Genomic DNA, 27,153 nt, shown 5'->3' on the forward strand with positions numbered 1-27,153 from the left:
GTCCATCACCGACTCCTGGAGCTTGCTCAAACTCATGTCCATCAGGTCGGTGATACCATCCAACCATCTCATCCTCTGTCCTCCCCTTCTCCTACTGTCTATAATCTTTCCCTGGTTCAGGGTCTTTTCTAATGAGTCAGTTCCTCTAATCAGGTGGCCAAAGTATTGGAGTTTCAGCATCAGTCCTTCCAATGAATATTCAGGACTGATTTCCTTTAGGATGGACTGGTTGGATCTCCTTGCAGTCCAAGGGACTCTCAAGACTCTTTTCCAATACCACAGTTCAAAAGCATCAATTCTTTGGCACTCAGCTTTCTTTATGGTCCAACTCTCACATCCATACATGACTACTGGAAAAACCATAGCTTTGACTAGACGGACCTTTGTCAATAAAGTTTCTTTCAAGGAGCAAGCATCTTTTAATCTCATGGCTGTAGTCACTATCTGCAGTGATTCTGGAGCCCCCAAAAATAAAGTCTCTCAGTTTCCATTGTTTCCCAACTATTTGCCATGAAGTGATGGAACCTGATGCCATGATCTTCGTTTTTTGAATGTTGAATTTCAAACCAGTTTTTTCACTCTTCTCTTTCACTTTCATCAAGAGGCTCTTTAGAATAGCATTGAAACATGTATATTATCATATGTGAAATAGATCGCCAGTCCAGGTTCAATGCATTAGACAGGGTGCTCAGGGCCGGTGCACTGGGACGACCCTGAGGGATGGGATGGGGAGGGAAGTGGGAGGGGGGTTCAGGATGGGGAAGACATTGACACCCATGGCTGATTCATGTCAATATATGGCAAAAACCACTACAATATTGTAAAGTAATTAGCCTCCAATTAAAATAAATAAATTAAAAAAAATTTTTAAAAAGAGGCTCTTTAGTTCTTCTTTGCTTTCTGCCATAAGGATGGGTGTCATCTGCTTATCTGAGGTTATTGATATTTCTCCTGGCAATCTTGATTCTAGCTTGTGCTAATTTATCCAGCCCAGCGTTTCTCATGATGTACTCTGCATATAAGTTTAATAAGCAGGGTGATAATATACAATACAGCCTTAACATACTCCTTTCCCAATTTGAAACCAGTCCGTTGTTCCATAAACCGATTCTAACTGTTGCTTGTTGACCAGCATACAGATTTCTCAGGAGGCAGGTCAGGTGGTCTGGTATTCCCATCTCTTGAAGAATTTTCTGCCATTTGTTGTGATCCACACAAAGGCTTTGGTGTAGTCAATGAAGCAGAAGTAGATGTTCTTCTGGAATTCTCTTGCTTTTTCTATGATCCACCAGATATTGGCAATTTGATCTCTGGTTCCTCTGTGTTTTCTAAATCCATCTTGAACATCTAGAAGTTCATGGTTTATGTACTGTTGAAGCCTGGCTTGGAGAATTTTGAGCATTACTTTGCTAGTGTGTGAGATGAGTGCAATTGTGCGGTAGTTTGAACATTCTTTGGCATTGCCTTTCTTTGGGATTGGAATGAAAACTGACCCTTTTCCAGTCCTGTGGTCACTGCTGAGTTTTCCAAATGTGCTGGCATACTGACTGCAGCACTTTAACAGAAGAACCTTTGTAGGCAAAGTAACGTCTCTGCTTTTTAAGACACTGTCTAGGTTTCTTATTGCCTAGACAGCATACCTATCGCCCTCAAGCGCTGCCTGACCTCCATTCTGCACCTGTTATATTAAAGTCTCCTAATCACATCCTGTGTTTATAGCACTCTCTTTGCAGACCACCCCTTGTAGCTCTTCTTCCTTTTTTTTTTTTTTTTTTTTTTTGCCTTACAGAAAGGAGGCCACAGTAAAATTCACCAAAGACAATGGACCCAACTACTGGGCTACCTGACGCTGGCCTAGAAGTATTTATGAAACAATGCAAGAGGAAGAATACAAGATCCTTACACCTTTGTTCCTAATCACCCACCCCTGACTGCGAGCCCTCATCTAGATAATCTCCCGGATTCCTCATGGAGGGGGGCACCTTTCTTGAAGCATGAGCCTGCTGTGTCTTAGCTGAGGATTAAAGCCACCTTTCTATTTTCTCCAAACTCTGTCTCTGTATTTTTTTATTCAGCTTTGGTGGGCAGAGAAAGCCAAAATTTTTGGCAGCATCACAGAGGATGCTGAGGGGGTGAAGGGCACCCTGAATGCAAGTGCCAGAGGCCGCTCAGGAGAGTGCAGGGTGGGTGACCACGAAGGGGGGGGGTCTTGCTTCCTCCAGCATGGGGTTGGGGGACAGGGAGGCAAGCGTATTGGGGCTGACTGTGGGGAGAAAGAACAGCTCACACCTTGCAAGTGTCTGCGCCTTCATGGTGGGGGGGGGGGCGCATTTTCAGTTGACAGATCAGGAAGAAAAGGATCACAAGGTGTGAAGATTTTCATGCAGAGTGAGAATTCCTGCAGGGAATTCCTGGTAACTTAATCCTGGTGGTGAGGGAGGAGAGGCTGCACCCCAACCCCTGCTTCTGAGAGGCGCTGAGTGTGGAAGGTAAAGTGTGTCCCAACCCCAGAGTGACCTGAGCAAACAGGGAAGCCCGAGTCTTAGAAACGGACAGGTTATATCCTCAGTTTCTTAAATCAACAGAGACAGCACCAGCAATGATGCTTTTTTAAAGCCCCAGGGGCCTGAGTTAAGATGACGGAGGACCAGAGCAGCTGTACCTCTGGGTCTGAGCCGCGCAGGTGACAGCCGTGCAGAGATCCGGGCCAGTGCTCCCGAGGCCCCTCGCCTCCTGGCTGCGGCTTTACGGTGTTAGGGCTTCCCCGATGGCTCAGATGGTAAAGACTGCCGGCAATGCAGGAGACAGGGTTAGAGTCCGAGGTTGGGAAGATCCCCTGGAGGAGGGCGTGGCAACCCACTTCAGTATTCCTGCCTGGAGAATCCCATGGCCAGAGGAGTATGGCGGGCTACAGTCCATGGAGTCGCAGAGTCGGACACGACTGAGTGATTGAGCGCACACAGGGCCGAGGAGCCCTTCCCCACTTCCCGCCCTCAGGGAGGTATGGGCGGGCTGTGAGACCGAGGATCGGACCTGAGTGCCCAGGCCTCTCACCCGGGGCTGCAGCTCTACTGCCTGAGCAGTGGAGAGCTCGCCGAGGGGACTGTCCCGGGTCCCTTGAACAGTCCTGCTGGAAGGGGGCTGTTTCTGAGGGTGCAGACACTGGTCACGTTTTCCAGATACGCTTTGTGTCCAAGGGGGAGTCAGGGGCTGCAGGGAGCCCAGCACCAAGCCCTCAGGCCCCCAGCATGCGGGGGGCGGGTTCACTCCCTTTATTCTCCGGGGAGGGGGGGGGTCTGGATGGTGAGATTTAGAACAGGACCAGCAGGTGCCAGGCTGAGTGGCTCTGGGGGGATCACAACAAGGCAGGCTCTGCCACAGCATCGCCCACCTCACTTGGAGGCCAGTGTCCCCGGGGGCAGACTCCAGCAGACACCCCACCTTCACCCCCACCCTAAATGGAGGGTGAGGTGGATGGATCTTCTGTGCTGGGCAGGCCTGGGTCATCTGGGAACAGCTTAGGGGAGTGCACCAAGAGGGTTCCTCTTGAGCCTCGGCCAGGCAGTGTGGAATGCCACCAGCAGGGGACATTTTCCTCCAGGCCTTTCCTCCTCCACGCTTCCTGGCAGAGCCTGGGGTTACCTGGAGGGCGGGAAGGTTCTGTGCAGGGAACTCAGCGGTCACTCCCCCCACCCAGTGACGCCCCTCAAGCCCAGAGCCGTGGGCTTCGCCCCACCTCCACCTCTGCCGCCCACCCCCCAATGACTCCCCTCAAGCGCTCCCACCTCAGCCACCCACCTCCCCTGGTCCTCCACAGCCACTGCATTTCACCCCCATGGCCGTGGGGGTCTGACCAGAAACAGCAAGCCAGCTGGCCGCTCAGCCTGGGGATGGGTCGCAGCTCTCTGAGCCCCTCTTCCCCAGGAGGACTGTGGGCTAGAGCAGGGGTCTGCAGCCTCGGATCTAATGCCTGACGGCCTGAGGCGGAGCTGGTGTAACAGGGACAGAAATAAAGTGCACGGTACACGGAACATGCTCGACTCATCCTGAAACCACCCCCACCTTCCGCCTGTCTGTGGACAAACCTGTTTGCCACAGAACTGGTCCCCGGTGCCAAGAGGTTGGGGCCCGCTGGGCTGGGGGACCTGTGACCGCCTCCTCCTTGGGCCTGGTTCCTGCAAGAGCCCAACAGAAGAGAGTCCTCTCTTCAAGGAGGGAGGTGTGCTGCACAAGGGGCCACCTGCTCACCGTGACGCCCCCTCCTGCGGCAGAGGCCTGGGAGGACTGCTCCCTGCAGGCTTGGCTCCGCAGGCAACGAGCCTGCAGATTAGCATCTGCTCTTCTGCCTGTGGGTCACTGGGGCTTTGGTCACTTAGGGTGACTGGACACAATAGCTGTCTGGGGTCTTTCATGAAGACAGGAGTCATGGTCTCCTTGTTAGCACCCGACCTCGCCCACTGCGGGGGACGGCGGCACACCTGCCTTGAGCACAAGGGGGGCCCAGAGGTGCGACAGAGCTCAGCTTTCCGGGTCCCAGGCCAGCGGGGTTGGGGGGGGAGGGTGGCGGCGAGACACCTGCTGACAGGGAGGCGCTTTTCCAGAAAAAAACCCAGCCGCAGAGGAAAGGATCCAACTGCCTCCTCCTCACAGAGCCCTCGGGAGCCAGGCTCCGGGGTCCTCGGTGCACTTTCTGTCTCAGGTCAGGGAGGCCTGGGCTCTGGGGTGATGCACAACCCTGAGAGCTCTCCACCCGGCACCTAGCGGGCTGTCCCGGCCCCCATCCCCTCCAGGCCCCCTGGGGGGATGTTCTCTGCCCCCTCCCACCCCAGGGGCAGCTTCTCTGCCCGCTCTTGTCCTCGTGGGGAGGGCCAGGGGGCTTGAGAAGGGCAAGCGAGCTGCTCAGGGCCCTCCCGCAGACCAGGCCGCCGGGTTCGGAGGGAAGGGGGGACGAAGGGCAGCCGTGATGGGCCTGGAGTCGGCAGCCCTGGACCAGGCCGAGACGTCCCCGTGGCGACAAACGAGCCAGCTGGGGGCGAGGGTCCGCTCCCAGCTGTGTGCTGCTCCCCAAATATTTATACAACCTCTGAGGAGGCCGGCCATCCCGCCACCCCACAGCTGGGAGAGGCGGCGTCCTGCCAGAGCACACACAGTGGGTGACTGTTTCACGTCCTCCCAAACATCAGCATCTCTGTGGCTCTAAGAGCGCAGGATGGATGGGGCGGTGGGGATGGAGCCAGCAGGAGCTGCCCCCTGAGGGCCTGCAGACCCTCAGCTGCCCAGGCAGATGCAATGCGAGTGTGTGTGAGTGTGTGTAAATGTATGTGTGTGTGCATGTGTGCACCAGACAGTGCATGTGTTTCTGCGAATGTGAGTGTGCACACGTGCGTGAGGGTGCATGCATGCACGTGAGTGTGTGAGTGTGTGTGCATGCGACAGCGTATGTGTGAGTGTATGTGAGTGTGCACACGTGCGTGAGGGTGCATGCGTGCACGTGACAGTGTGTGAGTGTGTGTGCATGCGACAGCGTATGTGTGAGTGTATGTGAGTGTGCACACGTGCGTGAGGGTGCATGCGTGCACGTGACAGTGTGTGAGTGTGTGTGCATGCGACAGTGTATGTGTGAGTGTATGTGAGTGTGCACACATGTGTGTGTGTGCATGCGTGCACGTGACAGTGTGTGAGTGTGTGTGCATGTGACAGCGTATGTGTGAGTGTGAGTGTGCACACGTGCGTGAGGGTGCATGCGTGCACGTGAGTGTGTGAGTGTGTGTGCATGCGACAGTGTATGTGTGAGTGTATGTGAGTGTGCACACGTGTGTGAGGGTGCATGCGTGCACGTGACAGTGTGTGAGTGTGTGTGCATGTGACAGCGTATGTGTGAGTGTATGTGAGTGTGCACACGTGTGTGAGGGTGCATGCGTGCACGTGACAGTGTGTGAGTGTGTGTGCATGCGACAGCGTATGTGTGAGTGTATGTGAGTGTGCACACGTGTGTGTGTGCATGCATGCACGTGAGTGTGTGAGTGTGTGTGCATGTGACAGCGTATGTGTGAGTGTATGTGAGTGTGCACACATGTGTGTGTGCATGCGTGCATGTGACAGTGTGAGTGTATGTGTATGTGAGTGTGTGTGAGTGTGTGTACCAGTATGAGATCCCTGAGGACAGAGCACTGGTTTCAGGACGACCGAAGCTCCCGCTGCCCCAGGTTCCCCGTTACTGAGCTGTATCTCCAATCTCACCCAGGCCGAGAAGGTGCTGGAAATGCCTGTCTCCCTTCACCACAAGCCCTGCTCACCACCTCTGCCTCTTCCTTTGCCCCTGCTCCAGCCAAGTGACCCCTGCAGCTTCCGTCCCCGCCCCCTCACAGACCCTCTGCAACACAAGACAGATCAGGTGGCTCCTCCACTGGAAGCCTGCCTGTGGCTGCCCCCCACCTGCACACTGGCCCCTGGCTCCCCCAACCTCATTTCTGACCATAGTCTGTCCTGTTTAATTTGCTTCAGCCACGCTGACCGCCCTGCAGTCCCTGAACAAGTGCTCACTCTTGCCCCAGGGCCTTTGCACATGCTCTTCTGGACAGCATTTACTGGACAGTTTTCCCTGACATGCTCTCCAGCAGCCCGCGTTCCTCACTCTGCGGCTCACCCTGCTTCATCTTCCCCACGGTGCACAGGACCGCCTGACCTACCAGAGTCCCCTCTTGGCTTGTTTGCCATCTCTCTTTTGTGCACGAGTTTAAGAATGATGACTTCTCCCTGCTGTATCCCCCAAGTGCCTCACTGACCGTGTGAACAAGCAGCTTGTGGAGGGCCATGTCACCCCTTTCCTTTCGGATGGTGAGGCTAGGTCATCATCCAGGGTCATGCAGGCAGTAGCGACAATCTGAGAAGAAACCGGGGTGGGAGGCCTCCAGAAGTTACCACCGACATCGCCAGACTCCCAAGAACAGGAAAGTAACCACAGGAACCGGGGGAGACACAAGAGACAGGACAGCTGTGGTCGCTCAGACCGCGGGGCTGACTGCTCAGAGCTGGGAAGGGCGGGAGCTCACAAGGGAACCTACGGGTAAGGCTGAGCACAGGCTCCGGGTGGCCGTGGGGGCTCATGGCTCAGAGGGGCAGTGATGGGGCGGATGGCCCTCCTCTTCTAACGACACTCGGTAGAAAGCCCGTGTTCTGGAAGCCTCTGCTGCCACAAGTCCCACACTCGGGTCTGTCTGCGTGGCTGCACCCACAGAGATGGTGTCACTCCCGAATGGCCCCCGGTCATCAGACCCACAAGGGCTCAGCCAGAAGCCAGACGAGGAGGCTGAGAGATGGAAAGCGTGGCCAGTGAGAAGGGGCCAAGAGACGGGCTTGATGGGGCCAGGGGAGCAGTCAGGAGAGGGGGGCAGCCGCTCCAGCGGGGCTGCGTCCCTGCCTCTGGCAGGACAGACCGCACGAGGAAGACGGCACGAGGCGCAAGGCAGACCTCCTTCATGTGAGCCAGCCAAGGCGGGCAGGGCGGCAGGCTGTGAGACCCTGGTCCCTGCCGCTCTCTGGACTGGACAGGCCCCCGCACCCCTCGGACGCTCCCTGGCCTGTCTGGGTGCCGTCCCCTTCCCCGGCCAGCAGGGCCTGTGAGCACACAGCCTCTTTGTGTCCGGCCCCGCACACTGCGTCTATACGGCTCTCACCCCTGTCCCCGGCTGCGCGGCATGCAGGCACCAGCCCCGGCCTCGGCCTGTCCACCCATCTCTCCGAGTCCTGTCCTGTGTGTTCACGGGTGCCAGTCCGTCTCTGCACAGTCACCTGCCTGCAGTCTCTGGACCTGGCTCGTTCTGCCTGTCTTTCAAAAAAACCCAGACCTTAATGCATCTGCCTGCGCTGGTCCATCATCCCTGATGCACAGCCGAGAGCTCCTGGGGGCAGCCCGTTCATGGCTCCGCAGGTGAGTGCCTGGCCTGGCTGGCTGGCCCTCCTTCAGCTGCCATGAATGGTCCTTTGCTGCCTGGCCAGAGACATCTGATAGCCCGGAGGCCAGAGGGGCCTGTCTCTAGCATCCTGGGACAGCCCGGCCTCTGAGTCCTAGTCAGCAGAGTTGGATGCACAGGGCGGGCGCTCCTCTGCCCTGAGCTCCCCACTGTGGTTGCTCTGTGGTTGCAAAGCGCAACCCCGTCCTTGCAGACAGAGCGGTCGCTCAGGGGCATTGAGGAAGCCTCCCACAATGACCCCTTGGCCAGGCAATGGCACGCCTGCTGGTGCCTGGGGAGCTCTGACTGCAGCGGCAGGAAGGCCTGTGGTCGCTGCTGCCAAGCTTAGGGCCCCAGAACGGTGCACGGAGGGCAGAGGTCCTCAGGGGCAGAGGGAGGTGGTGGGTGAGCCAGAACTGGCAGGGGACTGTGGGGTGGGGAGGGGTGTGTGCCTCAGAGGCCCAGTTCTGCTCTGGTGCACCCGCTTTCAAGCTGGGAGCTCCTGGCAAGCCGGCGAGGCTGAGTCCCAGTCTCCTCTCTTCTGACCTGGGAAGCTGGTTAGCATTAGTCCCTCAGTCATGTCTGACTCTGCAACCCCATGGACTGTAGCCCGCCAGGCTCCTCTGTCCATGGGATTCTCCAGGCAAGAATACTGGACTGGGTTGCCATAACCTCCTCCAGGGGATCTTCCCGACCCAGGGATCGAGCCCAGGTCTTCTGCAGCCAGATTTTCTTTACCGTCTGAGTCATCAGAGAAGCCTAAAATTAGGGTAAAGAATACCTAATTCACAGAGTCATTAAGATTAAATAAGATAGTGTTTTGTAAACCGCACATGCTATGCAATTGAAGAATTATAAAACAGCACAAGTTACTTCAGTAAAAATTATACACACAAGTTCCAGGAAGCCCCAGCGTCGAACAGCATCATGGTGCAATGGGGTAAATTTGGAGAGGCTTCAGGTGAGAGGTGTGCCCGAAAAAGACGGTGAGCGGCCAGGTGTCACCCCCTCAGGAAGGGGAGCCCCCTCTGCAGATGGCCTTCAGACCTTCACGGCTTCTGTTCTCTAGGGGCTGACCAGGAGGAGGGAGGGAGGTACCATTTGCTGAGCGCCTGCTGTTTACCAAGCATATTATTACAACATATTCCATAACATCCTTACTGCAACGCTATTCTTGTTTGACCATCCCCATGAGAATGAACGGCAGACTTCCCAAAGCCTCAGAGATGGGGTCTGAACCTCCTCCTAACTTGCGCCCCTTCTGTAATACCAGACAGCACGGATTGTCCAGGCACTCCGCGAGCCCTGTGAGCTCATCCCAGAGCAGAAGGTGTCGGGGGAAAGGAGGAGGCTCAGGATGAAAGAGGAGAGACAGGCAGACAGGCAGGCTGGTGGGGACGAGCCCACCACCCTCAACAGCTGCCGCAGCCCTTGTCCACCTTGACTGTCAATGAGCTTGTCCGCAAACTCAGGGACAGCCCAGCAGCTCAACTGTAGGTCACAGGACACACTGAGGGGCCCTCCTCAGCCTGCATCCGTTGCCCTGGCAACCAGCACACACCCAGCTGCCCCTCTGGAGTACCCGGCTCACTCCAACCTTCCAGCGACCCTGCTGGGTCCGCACAGACCTGGCGGCCCTGATGAACCCCACACAGACGCAGCGGTGCTTTCACTGTTCTCTTCTAGGAATTCTGGGTGTTTCGAAAGCCATCCCCTCTCTGAAGTCACCCCTCCTTCCCAGTAGACTGAGGGGTCTGACTCCACAGCCTCTTCCCTTCCCGTCTTCCCTCTTCATCACTGATGCTGTCTGAGTTGCCCCCACACCTTCCCTGCAGTGACTGCTCCCGGGAACACAGACAGAGCCCCTCTGCAGGCACCTGTGAGGCTCAGCCTTTGTGGAGCAGCAGGAAACACTGGGATGCGATACCTCCAGCAAATACCCACGCCTCCTGTCCCTCTGGGTGGGCATGGAGTCCCCCAGGACCCCCAAGTCCAGCTGCCACAGTGGTGACTCCCACAGGATGAGTCTGGCACTGGCTTCCTTTTCTCCCCACCCCACTTCCCCACCCCTGTCAGGGCTTTCTGGAATTGTTTCCAAAATAAACCACTCGTAATAAAACCTAGTCTCGAGCTCTGTTTCTGGGGAGCCCATCCAGGACACGCTTCATGCAGCAATATGCACCCTCAGGCAGAGGCAGCCCTGCGGGGCAGGAACGGCCACAGTCACCGGTGTTATGCTCCGTGCGCTCAGGGAGGGGCTGCACCGCACAGCCACACGCTGGACCTGTGGCCAGGGTTTCCAAGCCACGCGTGGGCACTGCGTGAACAGGCAGGAGCGGGCCAGGATGCAGTCGTCCTCTTGCTAAACCACTCAGTATGTCACGTTCCCTCTGAGGCTCAGAAACATCACGTTCAAGTGGGAAGGTCAGCACACACTTTTCCAAAAACCGTCCTATATTTCAGAAGGTGCCTGTGACCGCTGACGGCATCAGCTTGCTACTGTCAGTCACCAAACAGCTAACATCTGTCTAATACTTATTATATACGAAGTAAGCATACTCGTTAATTCAGTCCTCGCATGAGCCTAACAGACCAGGCATGACCTCCGCTGCCTTTTCCAGCCAAGGGAACTCAGACAGACAGAGAGCGGACTCCCAGCTCAAGACAAGAGCCGGGTCCCGTCCAGCCCTGAGCCGGCTCCATACCACTTGGCAACTCCACCAGCTGCCGCAGGCCTGAGCTGGCCCATGCTGGCAAGCCTGCTCACAAAGGTCGGTTTATTTAACTGCATACCACAGGACGAAAAGAACATCAAGACGCTGTCAAAAAGCAAAACAAGGTTACCCCAAACAACAGTCTAAGCACAAACTCGAACTCAGGTGGTATGTTTAAGAAAGCTTACCCGGATACACTAACAGCTCCTCATAAAGACAGAGGCCACCAGTCAGATGAACAGAACAGTATGTTGGGACTACAATAAATATATTTCAAACCAACAATTCATTACACTTTTTAAAGAACACTTTACTCTTTTCCACCTGACCCTCCCAAGACACAAATGATGACCTTCTTACACGTGAACAAACTGAGACTCAGACGGGCTGGGGGTTTGCTTGGGGCCACAGAGCAAGCTAGCAGGGGCTCAGGACGGAGTCCAGAGGCCCAGAGGCCCCTTTCTCTGCACCCAGAGGCTGCCAGCCGAGGCCACGTGCAGAAATCTGCAGGTCGACACCATCCCGCCAGGTGTCACCCCGAAGAGACACAGCCCTGTCCACATCGACTGTCCCACGTTTCTTCTCCTGCTGGGGACACAACAGGCAGCCCCTCCCTTCCGGGTGTGACGCCCTGAAAGGGCAGAACTGGCTTCCTTCCTGAACCTGAATGCCGGGTCCTCTCCGGGACGGCCCCAGCCTCTGCCCTGATCATGGGTTCCACCGGCACGGGCTGGGCTGAGGGCCCTGGTCCACGGGCAGGATGCCCACTGGGAAACAGGAGGCAGGCAGAGCAGGACGAGCCTGCTCCCGGCCGGTCACACGGCAGATCCGCCTCTTTCCCAACAAACCCAGCGACGCGGTGCCTGCAGGACACGGTCGCCGGGCGGGGTGTCTTGGGGTCTGGAGCCCAGCAAGTGACGCCCCCTCCTGGGAGGGGGCCACTGAGGCCCAGACCGCGCAGCAAAGCGGAGGGTTTCTTTAAGGCTTGGGCGCCTGCGTCTGGAAGTCAAGAGCCAGCCTGGAGGTGGCCAGGGCCCGCGGTTTATGTTATGTGACATTTTTCAAAGTCAGGCAGTTTAGTGCCAAGGACACGAATGTGATCTGTCCCTAGGCCCCGAGCACCGCTCAAGAGGACAAGCTGGGGGGGGGGGGTTGTGTGAGGAGGGACATGAGAGGGGCAGCAGCCACCACCGGGGCGGGGACCACCCGGCCTGGAGACACGCTGTCCCTGGCACACTGCAGGGCCCAGTCTGAGGCTCTGCAGCCTGGGTCACTGGACTGTGGTCTTGCAGGGCTGCTGAGACCACTCCACAGCACGTGAAGGGCTCCCGGACGGGTGTGAGAGGCAGCGCTGCTGCTGATCAGCTGGATCTCCCATCTGCCCCCCCAGACCAGTGTTCATAGACAGACATGGAGACACAGTGAGAGGCACGTCCACATCCAAGGCGGGAGGGTACACACGGCCTGTGCGCGCACACACACACACACATACACATGGCCCATACACACGTATGCACACACACATGCCCCATACACACACATGAACACACATATGGGCACACATGCACACACAGCCCAAACACAACACGCACACACACACCCCCCCGGACCCGGAGCCTGCTTTCCCCTCTACAGGTGCCAGCTCTCCCTCTCCAGCCCCAAACCTGGGGGCCACGGATGGCTGTGGAGCTCATATTCTTCCTTAGATGAAATCGTAGACCTTTTCTCAGGGGCAGAAATGTCCCGCACCGTCCCCGAGGACAGGGCCAGGCCGACACTGTCTACAGCGCTGTGCTCTGAGCATCATCCCGGCAGGACCACGGCAGGCGGGTCAGTCCAGGTGCCCGGTGTTAAGGGGTGGTTGACGACCTGCTTGCACAGCGGGGTGATGAGAACAACAGGGAGCTGGATATCTGGGCCATTTCACGAAGTACTGAAGTGAACGAGCTTGTCTTTGGAGAAGAGACTCTGAGCTGGCACTGAGAACACGACAAAATGTCTGGATGGAGGCTCGAACTCCGTTTTTCTTTCTGAGATGACAACATCTGAGTCACCAGGCAGAAGTGAAGCAGACTGCAGGGGAATACTTAGACACTTTTTTGTCATCTTACTCTATTTGCAGGTGAATGAGCCCCCCATTGGGCTTCTTAGTGGTAAACAACCTGCCTGCTGTCACAGAAGATGTGAGGAGTTTGATCCGTCAGTGGGGAAGATGCCCTGGAGGAGGTCACGGCAACCCACTCCAGTACTCTTGCCTGGAGAAGCCCATGGACACAGGAGCCTGGTGGGCTACAGTCCATGGGGTCACAAAGAGTTGAACACGACTGAAGTAACTAAGCATGCTCGCACAAGCCCCCTGTCACTGTGCCCACGCAAATCAAGGCTGAGAGATGCTGCTGGGGTCACCATGCAGAAGATTTCTTAACTTAAAGGGAAGACGGACGAGCCCCAAATCACCGAGAAGTGTCAGAAAAACACAGCTTCCTGAGGGAGCAGAGAATCTGCCACGGTAGGCGGTGCAGGAGATGTGGAGTCTGTATTTCTAAAAAGCCCCAGTGGCAATAGAACTCTTGGAGAGAAACATTGGGGAAAGGGTTCACGACAGTTAATTTGGCAATAATTTTTTGGCTACAACATCCACAATTCAGGCACTAAGAGAAACAGGAGATAAACCAGACTTGATCAAAATGAAACCCTTCATGCATTAAAGAGCACTATCAAAAGAAAGAAAAGGCAACACACAGAATGGGAGAAAATGTGCAAATCACGTCATGTGTCTGATGAGAGACTAATATTAAGAATACACAAAGGACTCCTACAACTCAACCATAACAACTAAACGGCCCGACTGAAAAATGGACAGAGGGCCTAAATAAACACTTCTCCAAAGAAGACATGTAAATGGCTAAGAAAAACGAGAGAGGGTATTCAGCATCTCTAGTCATTAGGGAAATACATATTAAAGCCACAGTGAGACACTGCTTCCGACCCATCAGGATGACTGTTATTAAAAAACAAACACATAGAAAATAACAACTGTGGGCAAGGAAGTGGAGTAATTATAACCCCTGAGCATCATTGGTGGGAATGTAAAATGGCACAGCTGCTGTGGAAAACAGTATGGTGATTCCTCAAAAAATTAAACATAGAACTATCCAGCAATACCACCACTGTGAATATACCCCACAGAATTGAAAGCAGATTCTCAAGCAGATATCTGTACACTCTTGTCCATAGCAAGCTATTTCCAATAGAGAAGAGTGGAAGCAACCCAAGGGCACATCGATGGGTAAATGGATAAGCTAAGTGTGGCGCGTATACACAGTAGAACATTATTTGGCCCTGAAAAAGAAGGAAATTCTGACACCTGCTGTGGATGAAGCTTGAGGACTTGCTGTTGAGTGACAAGTCAATCAGAAAAAGACAAACACTGTGTGATTCCACTTCTATGAGGTTCCTAGAATAGTCAGGCTCATAGAGACAGAAAGTGGAAAGGCAGAAGCCAGGGAGGGCGAGGGAGTGAGCGTCTCACATGTGCAGAGCTTCAGTTTGGGAAGATGAAAAAGTCTGGGGGATGAACATCGGTGATGGTGCCACAGTAATCCGAATGGAATTAATGCCACTGAGCTCTTAAATGTGGTTAAGATATTGGCCATATATAAAGACACATTTAACCACTATTGTTTAAACACTTAACTTTACGTATATGATGGTTTTGGCAACTGCATTCCCTTTCCTCATCCTGGTTTGCTGAGCTTCAGTTTGAAGAATCTCCCCTCCCTGAGCTCAGCCGGGTGGACAGCCCAGGAAAGGACAGGGCCTTTGGATGGAGTGGGGTGCGGGGCTGACTCAGGGGCTGAACACGAACTTGGCAAGAGCTCCGGGTGGACGGCCCCCAGCAGGTGACTGAGGGCACCAGGAAAGCCTGAGGGTACCTGTCATCCACAGCTCACCCAGACAGCTCGTGGCAGCTGTCAGCCGGCGGGAGGGGGCGGCCTTGCCTGTCCCGCTGGCCCTGCGCTGGGGCTTTGGAGAGGCAAGAAGTGAGTGACCGTGGGCAGGGGCTGACGGGGAGATGAGGAGTCACCACTGGGAGTGGAGTGAGTCCGTTTTATGAGTAGGAAAAGCAATTTCCTCAGGAGCAGGGCACTTGGTAAGTTACCAAGCCTGGATGGGAGCTGCAGTGGGGGAGGGAGGGCCAGGCAGAGGCTGGCAAGCGTGGCTCAGGTTTGCTGGAACCCAGGACACCCCGCTTCTAGCTTTCTAGGAAAAAACACAACCCTTAACTGTGAAAACACGTAACTGAAGAGCGACTGCTTACATTAAAATTACTGAGGAACATAAACGGACTCCCCTCAACTCTGACTGCTCAAGGGCACTGGAGGCCCGGTGTGTTCAGGTGCTGGTGGGGAAGTGAACGCTGAAACTCCTTGTAACTGGCTTTGAGTGCGGCTGCTGACTGTGGGCTGACCGCAACAGCCTACGTGGAGTTATCCTGGCTTCAGCACTGCAAGCTGCGGTGAGGTCCACCAGGCGGGAGTTGCCCCGGACGCTCTGCACAACCCTGGGAACTGCAGGTGTCCCTGGACTGTGGGGAGAGCAGGCCCAGGGAGGGACAGTCCTGCACACAGACTCCAGGCACACACACTGTCCAGGGGCAGAGGACAAAGACAGGGTGATGGAGGGTGGATAAGGGCATCTTCCCAGCCCCCCACCCCCCATCTGCAACCCCAGGAATGGCCGGCTGCTGACACGTCGGTCCTTGCTGCTGACCCTGGTGGGGCTCTGCTGGATCGCCCAGTCCCCGGGGGCGAGTCTGGGGCCCGCAGAGGGCAGGAGTACCTACCGACCTTTGGAGGGGGCGTTGTAACAATGATAGGAATAACAGTAACAATAATAGGAATAATGGCAATAAATACGTGGTAACGTGTACTGAGTATTTACAAAGAGCCAGGAGCTATTCCAAACACCTCACGTGATGAATGCACTTAACCTTCACAATCACCCTGGCGTGGGTTCCACTGTCATCTGCACTGAAGCCTGGAGAGGTAAATGGACTGACCCAAGCTCACAGGGCCGGTCAGCTGCTGGAGGAGCCACTGCCAGTCTCAGGCTGGGGTCTCTCCCAGGGCAGAGGCCTGGCCGGGGAGCGCTCTGCATGGCCGCTGTGTGGATGGGGGGCCAGCTCTCCTGACTCTGTCTGGGGTGGGGGAGCCCTGCAGGCGGGGGCCTGTCCTTCCCACACAGCAGGGCTTTCAGGGTCCTTAGCCCCAAGGTTTGTGCTTTTGACCTGTCCAGCTGGGTGCTGTCAGGGGTCAGCACTGGACACTTTCTCAGAGAAGGAGAAGGGCTTCCTGGTGCAGGGACCAGGCTCCCCGTGGCCCAGCATACCCTCCGCGCCCAGGAGGAAGTGCACAGCCGTCTCAGGTCCCAGCCCCGGGCTGGCCGATCAGAGTGTGAGGTCGGCTGGCCCCTGGGACTCACAGGCAGTAAACAGCCCCGCTGGTGAGTCAGTTGTTTTGTTTCAGAGCAGCCTGTCAGTGGGACCAGCGCTGCCAGGTCCTCCCAGTACATCCCCAGGGTGGGAGCAGTGGACGGCCTGGACCTCAGCTACTCCCCACTCTCCTTCAGTTCAAGCTGTTTACTGAGGAGAGGTGGTCCCGAGGGGTCGGGGAGGGGCCCTGCGGCCTCCTGTGTGAGGGGCGAGTGGGGGCGGAGCCAGGCGGCGGTGGGGGTGCCAGGGGTGCCCGAGAGCCTCCAGGGGCGCTCCTGGCTTGAACACCGAGACCCCAGCACCCCTCTCCTCCTGCCCTCTCCCCTCGCCTTCCAGATTGCTCCCCCGCCCCTCTGACCAAGTTGCCCCACAAACCCAAACTGCTCTACAGAGGCAGGAAAAGACAAGAGGAGGAAGGCAGGAAAGAAGGCCTTGACAGGCTGGGTCTGATAGAAGTTCCAGCCCCGGCAGAGGTTTGCAGGAGGCAACAGGGGAGAGAGGGCGCCAGGGCCTGGCCCGGCGGAGGGAGCGGAGCTAGGGCTGCGCCCCGGGCCAGGGCTGCCAACAGACGCGTCGGCCTCTCTCCCAGCGGAAGGGGCACTGTCAGCCTGACTCTCCAGGCCCACAGGCAGCTGCAGCCAGGAGCCCCCGCCCCCCGGCTAGCAGGGGGCGGAGACCAGGAGGGCGGGGCGAGGCACAGAGTGACAGCTGCGGGGGCCAGTGACGCGGCGCCCTCGCTGACCAATCAGCTCCCCCTCCCCGCCCCCTCTGCTTCCCTGGACCCGCACGCGGTCCTCGCCCCTGGTCATAGCGCAGCACCCGCCCCGGCGTCCACCTGCCCTTCCCGCGTCCGATCGCCGGACTGCCCACCTCCCAGCGGCCCGCAGGCCACCCCTACCCAGTGGTGATGTCGTCGTCCTCCGTCATGGTCTTGCCCATGAGGTCGCTGTCGCTCATGTAGCCGGACTTGAGGTCCACATCTTCCGAGTCCAGGGACTCGACGAGCTCCAGGCGCGAGATGTGGCCGAGTTTGCTCGGGGAGCGCATGGGCATGGTGTGTGCGTAGTGCGCGCGCTCCCCATGCATGTACCAGGCGGGCGTCCCCTCCGAGCGGCAGCTGCCGCCCACTGACGGCGCGTCCCCGGCCTGCAGTCGCGGGCTGGACTGGCCGTAGCGCCAGGAAAGGGGCGACGAGCGGTTGGACAGGCTTGACACGCTGCGGGGGTTGGCGTCGTCACTGTCGTAGCAAGTCATCTCCAGGGAGCTGGGCAGGCAGAAGGGCACTGGTTACTCTCTGACCCTGCGGGGAGCCCGAAGCTTGGTCTCAGGCACCCTGGTGCCTCCCTCCACCCTCCTGCCCCAGGTCCCTGGCCTCCAGGAGGTCTCTCAGGGTGTAGGCTCTGCTGCACCTCAGCGCAGGTGTCAAAGGAAGAGGCTGGTGGGCAGAAGTCTACTGAGGGCACAGATTTTGTAATATGACCCCAGTTTGAATCCTTCTCTTATTAGTGAGCCAGATTCCTCATCAACTTTCCTGAGTCTCCATCTCCTCATCTGTCAAATGGAGATGAGACTACCACAGCTACTTCATCATGTACAGATCCAGAAGGACCACACACGAGTGCCTGGTGTAACAGGCGCAGTAAACAGGGAGGGCCCGTGAGGCAGGGTGGGAGGGGTCACCTGAGAGTAGGCCTTGATCACCCACTTTGCTCAGGGTGTCCAGCACTTCTTTTCTGTTGTGAGCTCAGGGTGAGCCCGATGGTGGTCCCTGTAGAAGCCCTGTGGGCGCACAGGGCCCGAGACGGCAGGGCAGTCAGTGAGTGGGCTTCCCAGCCTGGCTGCTGCCCAGCGTCTCCCCTTGGGCCCTCCTGCTGGCCCGTCTCATGCCTTGTGCACTCTCTCTCTCTAATGACGTGGAGCTTGGGGAACATGTAAGTTCCCTGAAGGGGCGCCCATTGTCCTGGGAGGTGGCCGGCCTCACTCCTGCTGCTCTGGACAGACGAGCAGGAGGATTCTCTGCCTGAGACTCGGGACTGGGCCTCACGCAGTAAGGACTTAATAAAAACAAGCTGCTGTGACGAGGAGACGAGGAGAGAAGGAAGAGGACGTGACAGCCCTGGTCGGGACGGGCTCTAGGGAAGCTTGTTTTCAGGGCAAACTTGGCACCAAGAGCAGCTGTGCCCCTGGTTCTGTTCTCCTGGCGGTGCGGTGAGGGGGCAGCTCTGACCTCACCGCTCATCTTTATCCCAAACACACCTCCAGACGCCTCTGAGTCGGTGGCCGAAATTCTAGCTCAAACCTGGGTCCCTGATTTCCAGTCCCAGATCCCACCTGCCAGGTTTGCTCCTCTCTGGGAGGATGTGTGTGGGGTGGACGGCGTGACGGGCCAGAGCAGGCTGGGGGGCGGGGAGTAGTCTCACTTCCTCTGCAGCCCTAGGCCCCTGACCCAGACTCTCTCTCTGAGGGGCAATCAAGCCAGAGAAATAGGGGAAGTAGCACGGGAGGAGAGATTTCTGAAAAGGAACTTAACTAAACTACAGGCAACCTGTGACTGCAGGGTGAAAACCGCCTTGCTGGGCGCGCTCACCGGGCTGTGAGCTCCTCCAGGACACAGCCCGTGTCTGTCCTGGGTGCTGCGCCCCTGGCCCGCTGAAGGCAGAAGCACCCTGATCAGCCTGGGCGAGTCTGGCACGTGGCCCCTTCTCCCCATCCTCCCGCTGCTCCTCGCCTCACCCGGGGCCTGTGTGCACATCCTGTCCGCTCCCAGGGCCGAGGGAGGGCTGACTGATGTGAAGCGTTCAGGACAAGAGCCATCGAAGTTGAGGAGCCATTGTTCTGGCTATCAAAGTGTGCCCCAGGAATAACATAAACCAAAGGCTCAGGGAGGAAGTGGCTCTGGGTCCGCAGTAAACAAAGGCCGCTTCAGGGCTCTTAGATCCTCTCCCACAGGGGGAGACAAGCCAGGGGCCTAGGCGCTGCCCTCTAACCAGCCGCCTCTACACACGAGGCCTCCCAGCTTCCCTGCAGAGAGCAGCAGGGCCTGCGCAGGGCCAAGCTGTCCTCGTGTGGGCGTCGGGGGTGGGGCCAGGAGGCGGGGCTGCGGCCCTTGCCCTGCGGGTGAGTCACCTGGGGTGTGACCCCGCAGGAGCAGCGAGCAGGCCTTCTTTGGCATAGGGTTGGCAGGCAAGGTGGGGCTGAGCTGTTCCAACACCTTCCCTGACTGGGGAAGGAGGGCACCCAAGACTTAATCCACTGGGTCCTCAAAACGGTGAGTGGAGCCGAGCCAGATCCCTGTGCCACTTGGGTTCCTGCTTAGGGCTGGGAGGGCTGGAGGCTGGAGACGGATGTACAGGGTCCCAGAGCCTCCCAGAGCCCACATCCACTTTCTTCTCAGCCCTCCTCATCACATCCCTTCAGCAGTTAGAATCCTGCTGGATCGAGCAGAGGTAACCCCAGAGACAAGAGGCTCTGCTTATCACTGGAAATATTTCAGATATCTGGCAGCGATGGGCTGAGTGTCCCAGGCGGGGGATGGGGTGGGGCTGGGGGAGGGGTGTGGGAAGGAGGGAGAAGGGCATCTCAGCAAGGGAGCTGGGGACCACTGAGGCCAGACCCAGCTCCACTTCACAGTCACCACCACCCCATGAGGACGGGATGGCTGGGAAGTAATGAGTCCTCTGTCATTGGAGGTACATATGTAAGTTTGGTTTGCATATAACTTGGCCACACACTTGGGTCAGGAGAAGTCCTTCTCCCACTGCCCATTTGCTCTCATTTTCCAACCCCAGGAGGTGGGGAGGAACCGACTCTTCTCTACCTTCCTGCTCCACACCCCCAGGATTTCTCAATCCTGGCGGCTTGCCCCCTACCCCTAGGGTGTAGCCCGGCCCTCTGTCCCCCTTGGAGCTGACAGCATGAGCTCATCTGGGCAGCCCCAGGAGCCAGTGCGGGAAATTCTGAGTCACGTTGAGCCCGCGGCCAGGACACCAGGGCAGAGAGAAGCGCGGAAGGAGGGGTGGGCGCCCCGCATGGCGGGAGCTGCAAGGGCTCGAGAGGGGCAGGAGGAGGGTGTCTGCACAGCACGGAGGCTGGGCCCCTTGCTGGCTGAGGGGGCAAGACAGCTGTTGCGTGTCGGGAAGGGCACGTGGAAGCTTCAGAGCAGGGAGAGGAAGGGAGTGAGCAAGCCCTTGAGACAACGGGGAAGTGGACACCCAGGAGGGCGTGGAGGAGGGCAGTCACGGCCTGAGCCGCATGCTGGCTCCTCCTTCCCACCCATCCAGCAAGGCTCCAGCCTGACGAGATGGAATCCAAGTCTCCAGAAGAAGCCGACGCCAGGCAAGGGAGCGCTAACCCCGGGGGCTCAGTGCCCGCTGCCCTGGCCCAGGTGCGGTGCCCGCCCTCCACAGAGGGAAGGAGGGGCAGTGGGTGCTTACCTGTGAGTCACCTGGGACCCTCGCAGGCTGGACATGGTCTCCTCCAGGTTCTGGCGCAGATCCAGGACGTTCTGCACGGTCCTCTTTCTCTGGGACTCCGGGTCTGGAGGGAGGAGACGAGCTGGGTGAGTGGGGAGGACTTACTGCCGAGTTGGAGGTGGCCGGAAGCTGCATCCTTGGACGAGTCCTGGGACATGACTCTGCCTCTCAGGCCTTCCTAAGGGCCTGGGACATGCCCTTGAGCCCCTGGGGTCCCTTCCAGGGCCGGGGGCACCAGCCTTCAGTGTCCTCCTAGACACCCACGGGACCACACTGGCCCGCATCACTTTGGGGGGCCCTGCTTCTCCTAGCAGAGATTCCAGGCCAGGCCCCCATGGTTGGGGTTAGCCAGAACGTCTGCCCAATACCCAGCCTGCCGTGGTCCATGGGTTGGTGTTTCACCCTGGCTCTCGGAGGCGGGGGTAACCAAATGTGTGATGTTGGCCAGTCTCCGGGGCAGAAACACTCTGTGAAGGTGCCGTGATGTCGCTGAGCCCAGAGCCAGAGAGCTGGGCTGGGGGTCGGCACTGGAAACTGGCGGGAGCTGGCATCAGGCCTCAGATGGGAGCGCCTGCAGAGGCCATCGACGTGCAGGGCAGAGTTTGTCCAGGGCCCCGGAGATGCTGGTGGGGAGGGGCGGTGAGCAGCCACGGAAGGCTGGGCATGCAGACCCCAGACCAGAGGTGTGCATCTGGGCGAGCGTGTGTGGCGCAGCCCCAGCGCAGACTCCTGAAGGATCAGGGCTGTGGGATCGGCCATGGTTTGCAGGCAGGACATCACCTCAGACAGAGGAGAGGTGACCACAGTGAACAAAAACAAACCCCATTGCCTTCCTAAGGGAAAAGCATCCGAAAGACCAAGGGTACCGAGTGTGAAGACACTCCAGAACGTCCCCTTCACTACTGCACTCCAGCCAGGAAGCCTCTGTGAAGTCTGCCCAACCCACGGCTTCTCCTGGACCTTGGACCAGTCATTGAATGTAGGCACCTCCCTCAATGCCTCCTGAAAGGCAACCTGGGAGAGTCAGGTGCCCACAGAAATGACAGCACAGCAACGGAGAAAACCCAAGAGCTCTGACCCCCAGGGAACTGCCCCAACCAGACCCCCTGGGGTCTCATCCTAGAGCCCATGAGCCCTCCACCCACCCAAACCCAGCAGGAGTGTGCGGCTCTAAAAGCTGCCACAGGGGACATCTCTGAACTCAGGAAGCATTTTTCCCAAGACTAAGCCGGGCTGGGGGCTGCTCAGCCTGCCTTGTCAGCGAGGCAGGAGCAGAGGAGGGGGGCGGGGAGCCAGGTGCCCGGCCCTCCCAGAGCCTCGGGGGCACCTTTCCTGAGAAGCAGCTCCACACCCAGGCCAGCCCAGTCCTCTTTCCTCTCCTCCCCTCCTCTGGGGCGGAGGAAGGCTGGCAGCTGGCAGGGATGAGGGCAGGCCTCTTCACATCACTCCTCTGGCTGCCCGTGACTCTTTATCCTGGCAAGGGCCTCCTGGCGCGGCTTCGTGGTTGTCATGATGGTTTGGTGTGGAAAACAGGCAGGGTCAGAAGGTGTACATGTATATTTAAAGCTTGGCCCTAAGATGCCTATATGAGGACCAAGAACATGCTGCTGAGACATGGGTTTCTGGGCCAGCGAGATGCTTTCCATGGATTTGGCAGAGATGAAGGAAAAGGCGAGCACAGTTCTGAGGGGTGATAGGTTCAGAGAGCAGGGGACCAGGGGCAACTCGGAGACCGTGTGTGCCAACCCCCTGCAGGCCTCAGTGAGTGGAGGCACACGGCACACTGGGGAGCCTGTGCAGCTGCCTCATTTCATGGAGGAGACACTGAGCCCCAGAAACGGGGCCCTGCACCTCACAGAGCGCAGGGCTGCACCCAGACCAGGAAGCAGCTCACATGTTCATCACAGGGCATCTTGGTGCCACCAGTGACAGCACACAGCAGGTACTCAGCGACCATCACAAGAACGGACGGACTTGACCACAACAAACATACATAAAAAAGAATGGATGGATGTGTGTCCCGTTAGGAAGACGTCTTTTTTTTAAAAAACAGGGAAAAGTGTTTAACTCACACAGCATTCTCCTCATAACATGCCAGTAGAGTGGGGCAGAGCTACCCCAAAGTATCAAAATCAGAGCCACAAGAGTCCTTGGAAGTGACCAGTCCAGCCGGGTCCGTGGCTCTTGAGGGTGGGTGGGGCGACTGGTTTGAGGTGCAGAAATGTAATAAGGAGGAACATGTGACACCAGCGTGTCGCCCCAGGAGCAGGTGGGCATGGAGGGGCAGGTGGGGACACAGCCGGGACTGAGCAGGGACAAGGACAGTCGCAGAAGCGGCATCCCACCAATCCCTCCACGCCCCAGCAGCGTCCCCTGGTGGCCATCTTGGGGCACACCACCCTGCTCCCCAAAGGCTCAGCTTACGTGAGGGACGGTGAGGGCGCCTCAGAGTCTGGCTGTATCTGAACTCTTCACATTTTTAACTCTAAATTACAAATAAGCACATCTGTAAAATGATTCACCCCACACCCCTACCCACCTCTGACCCCCAACTGATCGATAACAGCCGTCATCCCCCTCCCCCCTTTTCCACCATCTCCGCGAGGCTCACTGGGGTGGGTGTTAGTCCGGGGCACACACCACTCTGACAATGATAGGTTTCGTCGGGTGGTGCCTGGACGTGTGTGCTTCCTAGGCTCAGAAGGTAGCAACAGTCTCCCTCAAACCAGCCATCACCACGGTAAAACACAGTCGCCACAAACAGCATCCTCCCAGCATGCACCGGGGTGAAGTTTCTCATATCAGATCACAGCATCCTCCCAGCAAGCATCGGGGCGGTGTTTCTCACAGCGTCCTCCCAGCATGCACCGGGGCGGAGCTTCTCATAGGAGACCACAGCACCTACCCAGCAAGCACCGGGGCGGTGTTTCTCACAGGAGACCACAGTATTCTCCCAGCATGCACTGGGGCGGAGTTTCTCATAGGAGACCACAGCATCCTCCCAGCATGCACTGCGATGGAGTTTCTCATAGGCGACCACAGACAGACTACTGTCTCTGTTACGAGTTCTTGGTGGAAGGACTGGCCTCTGAGAAAACTTGGCACCTGGTGCGCACACTTGGGGGAGGGGCAGGCACACCCACCCAGATGCACACAGCGTCCCATCGAGGTGGGCTCAAAATTAGGCATTTTCCCCATGTGAGACTGCAGGGCTGTTCTTTCCATGACCACAGAGGGCGTCCCACACGCACACACGCTTCAGACGCAGCCCTCTGCGGTCTGGCCGGCAGCCCGTGGGGACCGTCACGTCAGGATCACAGGCGCCCCACTCTGTCACCCCGCAGACATGCACAAGGAGAGTTGTGTGGACGCGTCTTTCACCATAAGTGCGGAGGGAAAATCTGGAAGTGGAGCACAGGGGTCCTGGGGCTGGAGATGGGGCGGCGCCCTGCGAAGATGACGGCAAGCAGAGTGCCTTCTACCTGAAGCCTGACCCGGGCAGCAGGCTTCCCCGGATGGCGAGACCCCGAATCTCCTGAGTCCCAAAGGAAGGGCTGCCGAGCGCTGGCGGCAGCCGCCCCCCGCCTCCATTCCCTCTGACCTGGAGCGAGGCACTTCACCACCCCGCTGAGCTGTGTGCTCTACGAAGAGGGGAGAATAGTGGTACCCACTCCCTGGGCTGTCAGGGGGATTAAAGAGCTGGCGTGGGTGCTGCGCGCACAGCAGGTTCTCCACAGGAGTGGGTAGTGTGGGGGTGGGGGGGCGACTCGAATTGGCTGGAGCTACCTGCCCTGCCCAGCTCTTTGCCTTGGATCTGAAACCTGATGTAGTGGGTGAGAGGACAAGGACCCTAAGAGATATAGGGGCATGCAGGAAGGAGGGGGACTCAGGGCCCTTCACTCAGCAGGCACATTTCCCCAAGCTCTGTACGCCTTGAATTACCGGCTGACAATGACGTGAACTTCAGAGGCTGCCAGGTGAACGCTTGAGACTTACCTGCAACACATTCAGTTTAGCCTGGGGCGGGGCCCAGCCTCTAGACTGGCTCCTGTCTCCGCGAGCGGATGGACCAGGCAGGAACCAACAGGAGGACGGAAGTGCCTCAAGAGGAAGATTTTCAAGCCCCAGCATTTCAGAGCTCAAAAGAAACAGCATGTCACTCCAGTCAGAGAGGGTTAGGCTTGTGCGCCCCACCAGGTGGGGAGGGGTAGGCCCAGGGCTCCAGCACTGGAGGCCTTGGCCTGGCTGCCCCATGTTGCCCTGGGGTTGAGAGGCACTGAGATGTCACCAGTGGGGGTGACCACTGTATAAAGGATCTGTCTGAGACAGTACAAGATATACCCACCTAGAAACCCAGGCTGGAGAACCTGGGAGAGGCATCTCCCTCACACATGTGCCCTCTCTCAGCAACTTCCAAAAAGAAAAAAAATCTCTCCTGACCCTATCGTCCCAAGGATACCACCTAAGTCTTCTCTAAATTCTAAAATCTGTCACAGTTTAGGTTCCTAATACACACAGGTGAAATATCAGTATAATAAGTTACAGTTCAGTCACTCAGTCATGTCCGACTCTTTGCGACCCAATAGACTGCAGCACGCCAGGCCTCCCTGTCCATCACCAACTCCCGGAGTTTACTCAAACTCATGTCCATCGAGTTGGTGATGCCATCCAACCATCTCATCCTCTGTTGCCCCCTTCTCCTCCTGCCTTCAATCTTTCCCAGCATCAGGGTCTTTTCAAATGAGTAGGTTCTTTGCATCAGGCGGCCAAAGTATTGGAGTTTCAGCTTCAGCATCAGTCCTTCCAATGAATATTCAGGACTGATTTTCTTTAGGATGGACTGGTTGGATCTCCTTGCTGCCCAAGGGACTCTCAAGAGTCTTCTCTAACACCACAGTTCAAAAGCATCAATTCTTCGGCGCTCAGCTTTCTTTATAGTCCAACTCTCAAATTTAATGCATGACTACTGGAAAAACCACAGCTTTGACTAAGAACCAGTTACAAGCACACATCTCTCTGACTACACGACCCCTAACCAGAAGGTCCTTGGGCATCTGCACCACCACATGACCCCCAGTGTCTATAGATGACCACTCTGTGGACACCGAGTCCCACGTCTCTGGGAGTCTGACTCATTTCTGTCCGTCTCCTCTGCTCAAGGACATGACCTTCAAGGTATGGCCGGGGCAGGCACTGCAGGCCCACCTCACACATCCTCACTGCTCAGAGGTCATACGGTTGGGTTCTGTGGACTCTGGCAGCCAGTGACCCTGCCCTAGATGGACTCCCAGGGGCCGTGGCCTCTGAAGGCTCCGTCCTGTGTGAGACTTGGTGCGGGGCTGAAACTGCCAGAGGACAGAGCACCCTGCACACAGACCTCCCTGCCGTCGGGCAGAGCCAAGTGATCCTCCTGCAACTCCACCCCTCCCCAATCCCTCTCTGAGCCCAGAGGCCCCAGAAAGAGCCTGGGGTGGGCCTCCGTGCCAGAGCCTCCCCCTCTACCAGCATGTGGTGTGGGACAGTTTATTCTGTTACTAATTCAGTCATTTCCCACTCCCCCTTCCCCACTTAAGTCACAGTATTGTTGGGGCAGCTGTTACAGAGCCCTGCGGCATGGCCAATCCATGCTTCCTGCCATGGAGGGCTCCCGGGTCTCCATCTTTGCCCAGGAGAAGCCTGAACCTTCTCAACCAGTAAATGATCCTCCCACAGCTGCTGAGTGGGCAGAACACCAGGCAGAGCCAGGACGGCACAGCAAGGTGCTGGCCGCGAGGATGTGTGAGACAAGGGAAGGAACCAGCAGGGGCCAGAGGGGGCAGGAAGGACCTCCCCTGGCCCGGAATTGCGAGGCATGGGTGTCTGCAGATCACTGGCAGTTTCGATTTTGATTGAATGAGAAGACTTGGCTCAGGGACCCTCAGCAATGTGTCTCCAGGGGGCACTCGGCCAGGAGGAGGTGTGAGGTTAGGGGGGGGAGGGACAGAGGCGGCCTGGGGGGCTGGGCATGTGGTTTACGCATGGTGCGGGCCAGCTGGCTGTGGGGCCTTGAGTAAATTACTCCCCCTTTCTGGGCTTCAGTTGCCCTATGGATAGAATAAGGGAGCTGGGGCTGGGGGCACTCAAGGCTCTAGCCGACTCTGACTGGCTGTGGAGCTCTGCAGCTGGTGAAGCCTGAGTAAGTGTCTCTTCTCCTCCTGGAGAGGGCTGAAAGTCCAGGTGCCAGGGTATCACCCCCCCAGAGATGCCTAGGATGGAGCCGGGGCCCAGGAACCTGCATCATCCAAGCCCCACTGCAGGCGATGTGGACCAGGGGTCTTGTCTGAGAGCCCAGACACCTTGCTGCAGCCTCCAGAACAGGCTGCCCAGCGACACCAGGCCTTGACTTCCAGAGGCCAGGCCTCGGGGCAGTGTGTCCCGGACCCTCAGCCCAAGTCTGCTCCCTGGGCACTGTCCCCTCTCTGGGAAAGCCCACTCCCCGTGTCCCCAGGCCTCATCCCCCCCAGGGGTCTCTCTGTGCTGAT

General features: G+C 57.5%; 1 protein-coding gene across 3 annotated transcripts in view; it reads right to left on the minus strand.

Moving 5' to 3' along the window:
* Positions 1-27,153, minus strand: part of NAV1 (neuron navigator 1) — a 205,311-nt gene that overhangs the window by 60,092 nt on the left and 118,066 nt on the right. For all 3 annotated transcript variants that reach the window (XM_065936376.1, XM_065936375.1, XM_065936377.1), the window contains 2 exons: positions 20,594-20,696; positions 17,059-17,424 (listed from right to left, as the gene is read on the minus strand). In XM_065936376.1, coding sequence (XP_065792448.1) covers positions 17,059-17,424; positions 20,594-20,696 — 469 coding nt within the window. The remainder of the gene's footprint in view (positions 1-17,058; positions 17,425-20,593; positions 20,697-27,153) is intronic.

This window comes from Muntiacus reevesi, chromosome 5, assembly GCF_963930625.1.
Source record: "Muntiacus reevesi chromosome 5, mMunRee1.1, whole genome shotgun sequence".
NCBI lineage: Eukaryota > Metazoa > Chordata > Mammalia > Artiodactyla > Cervidae > Muntiacus > Muntiacus reevesi.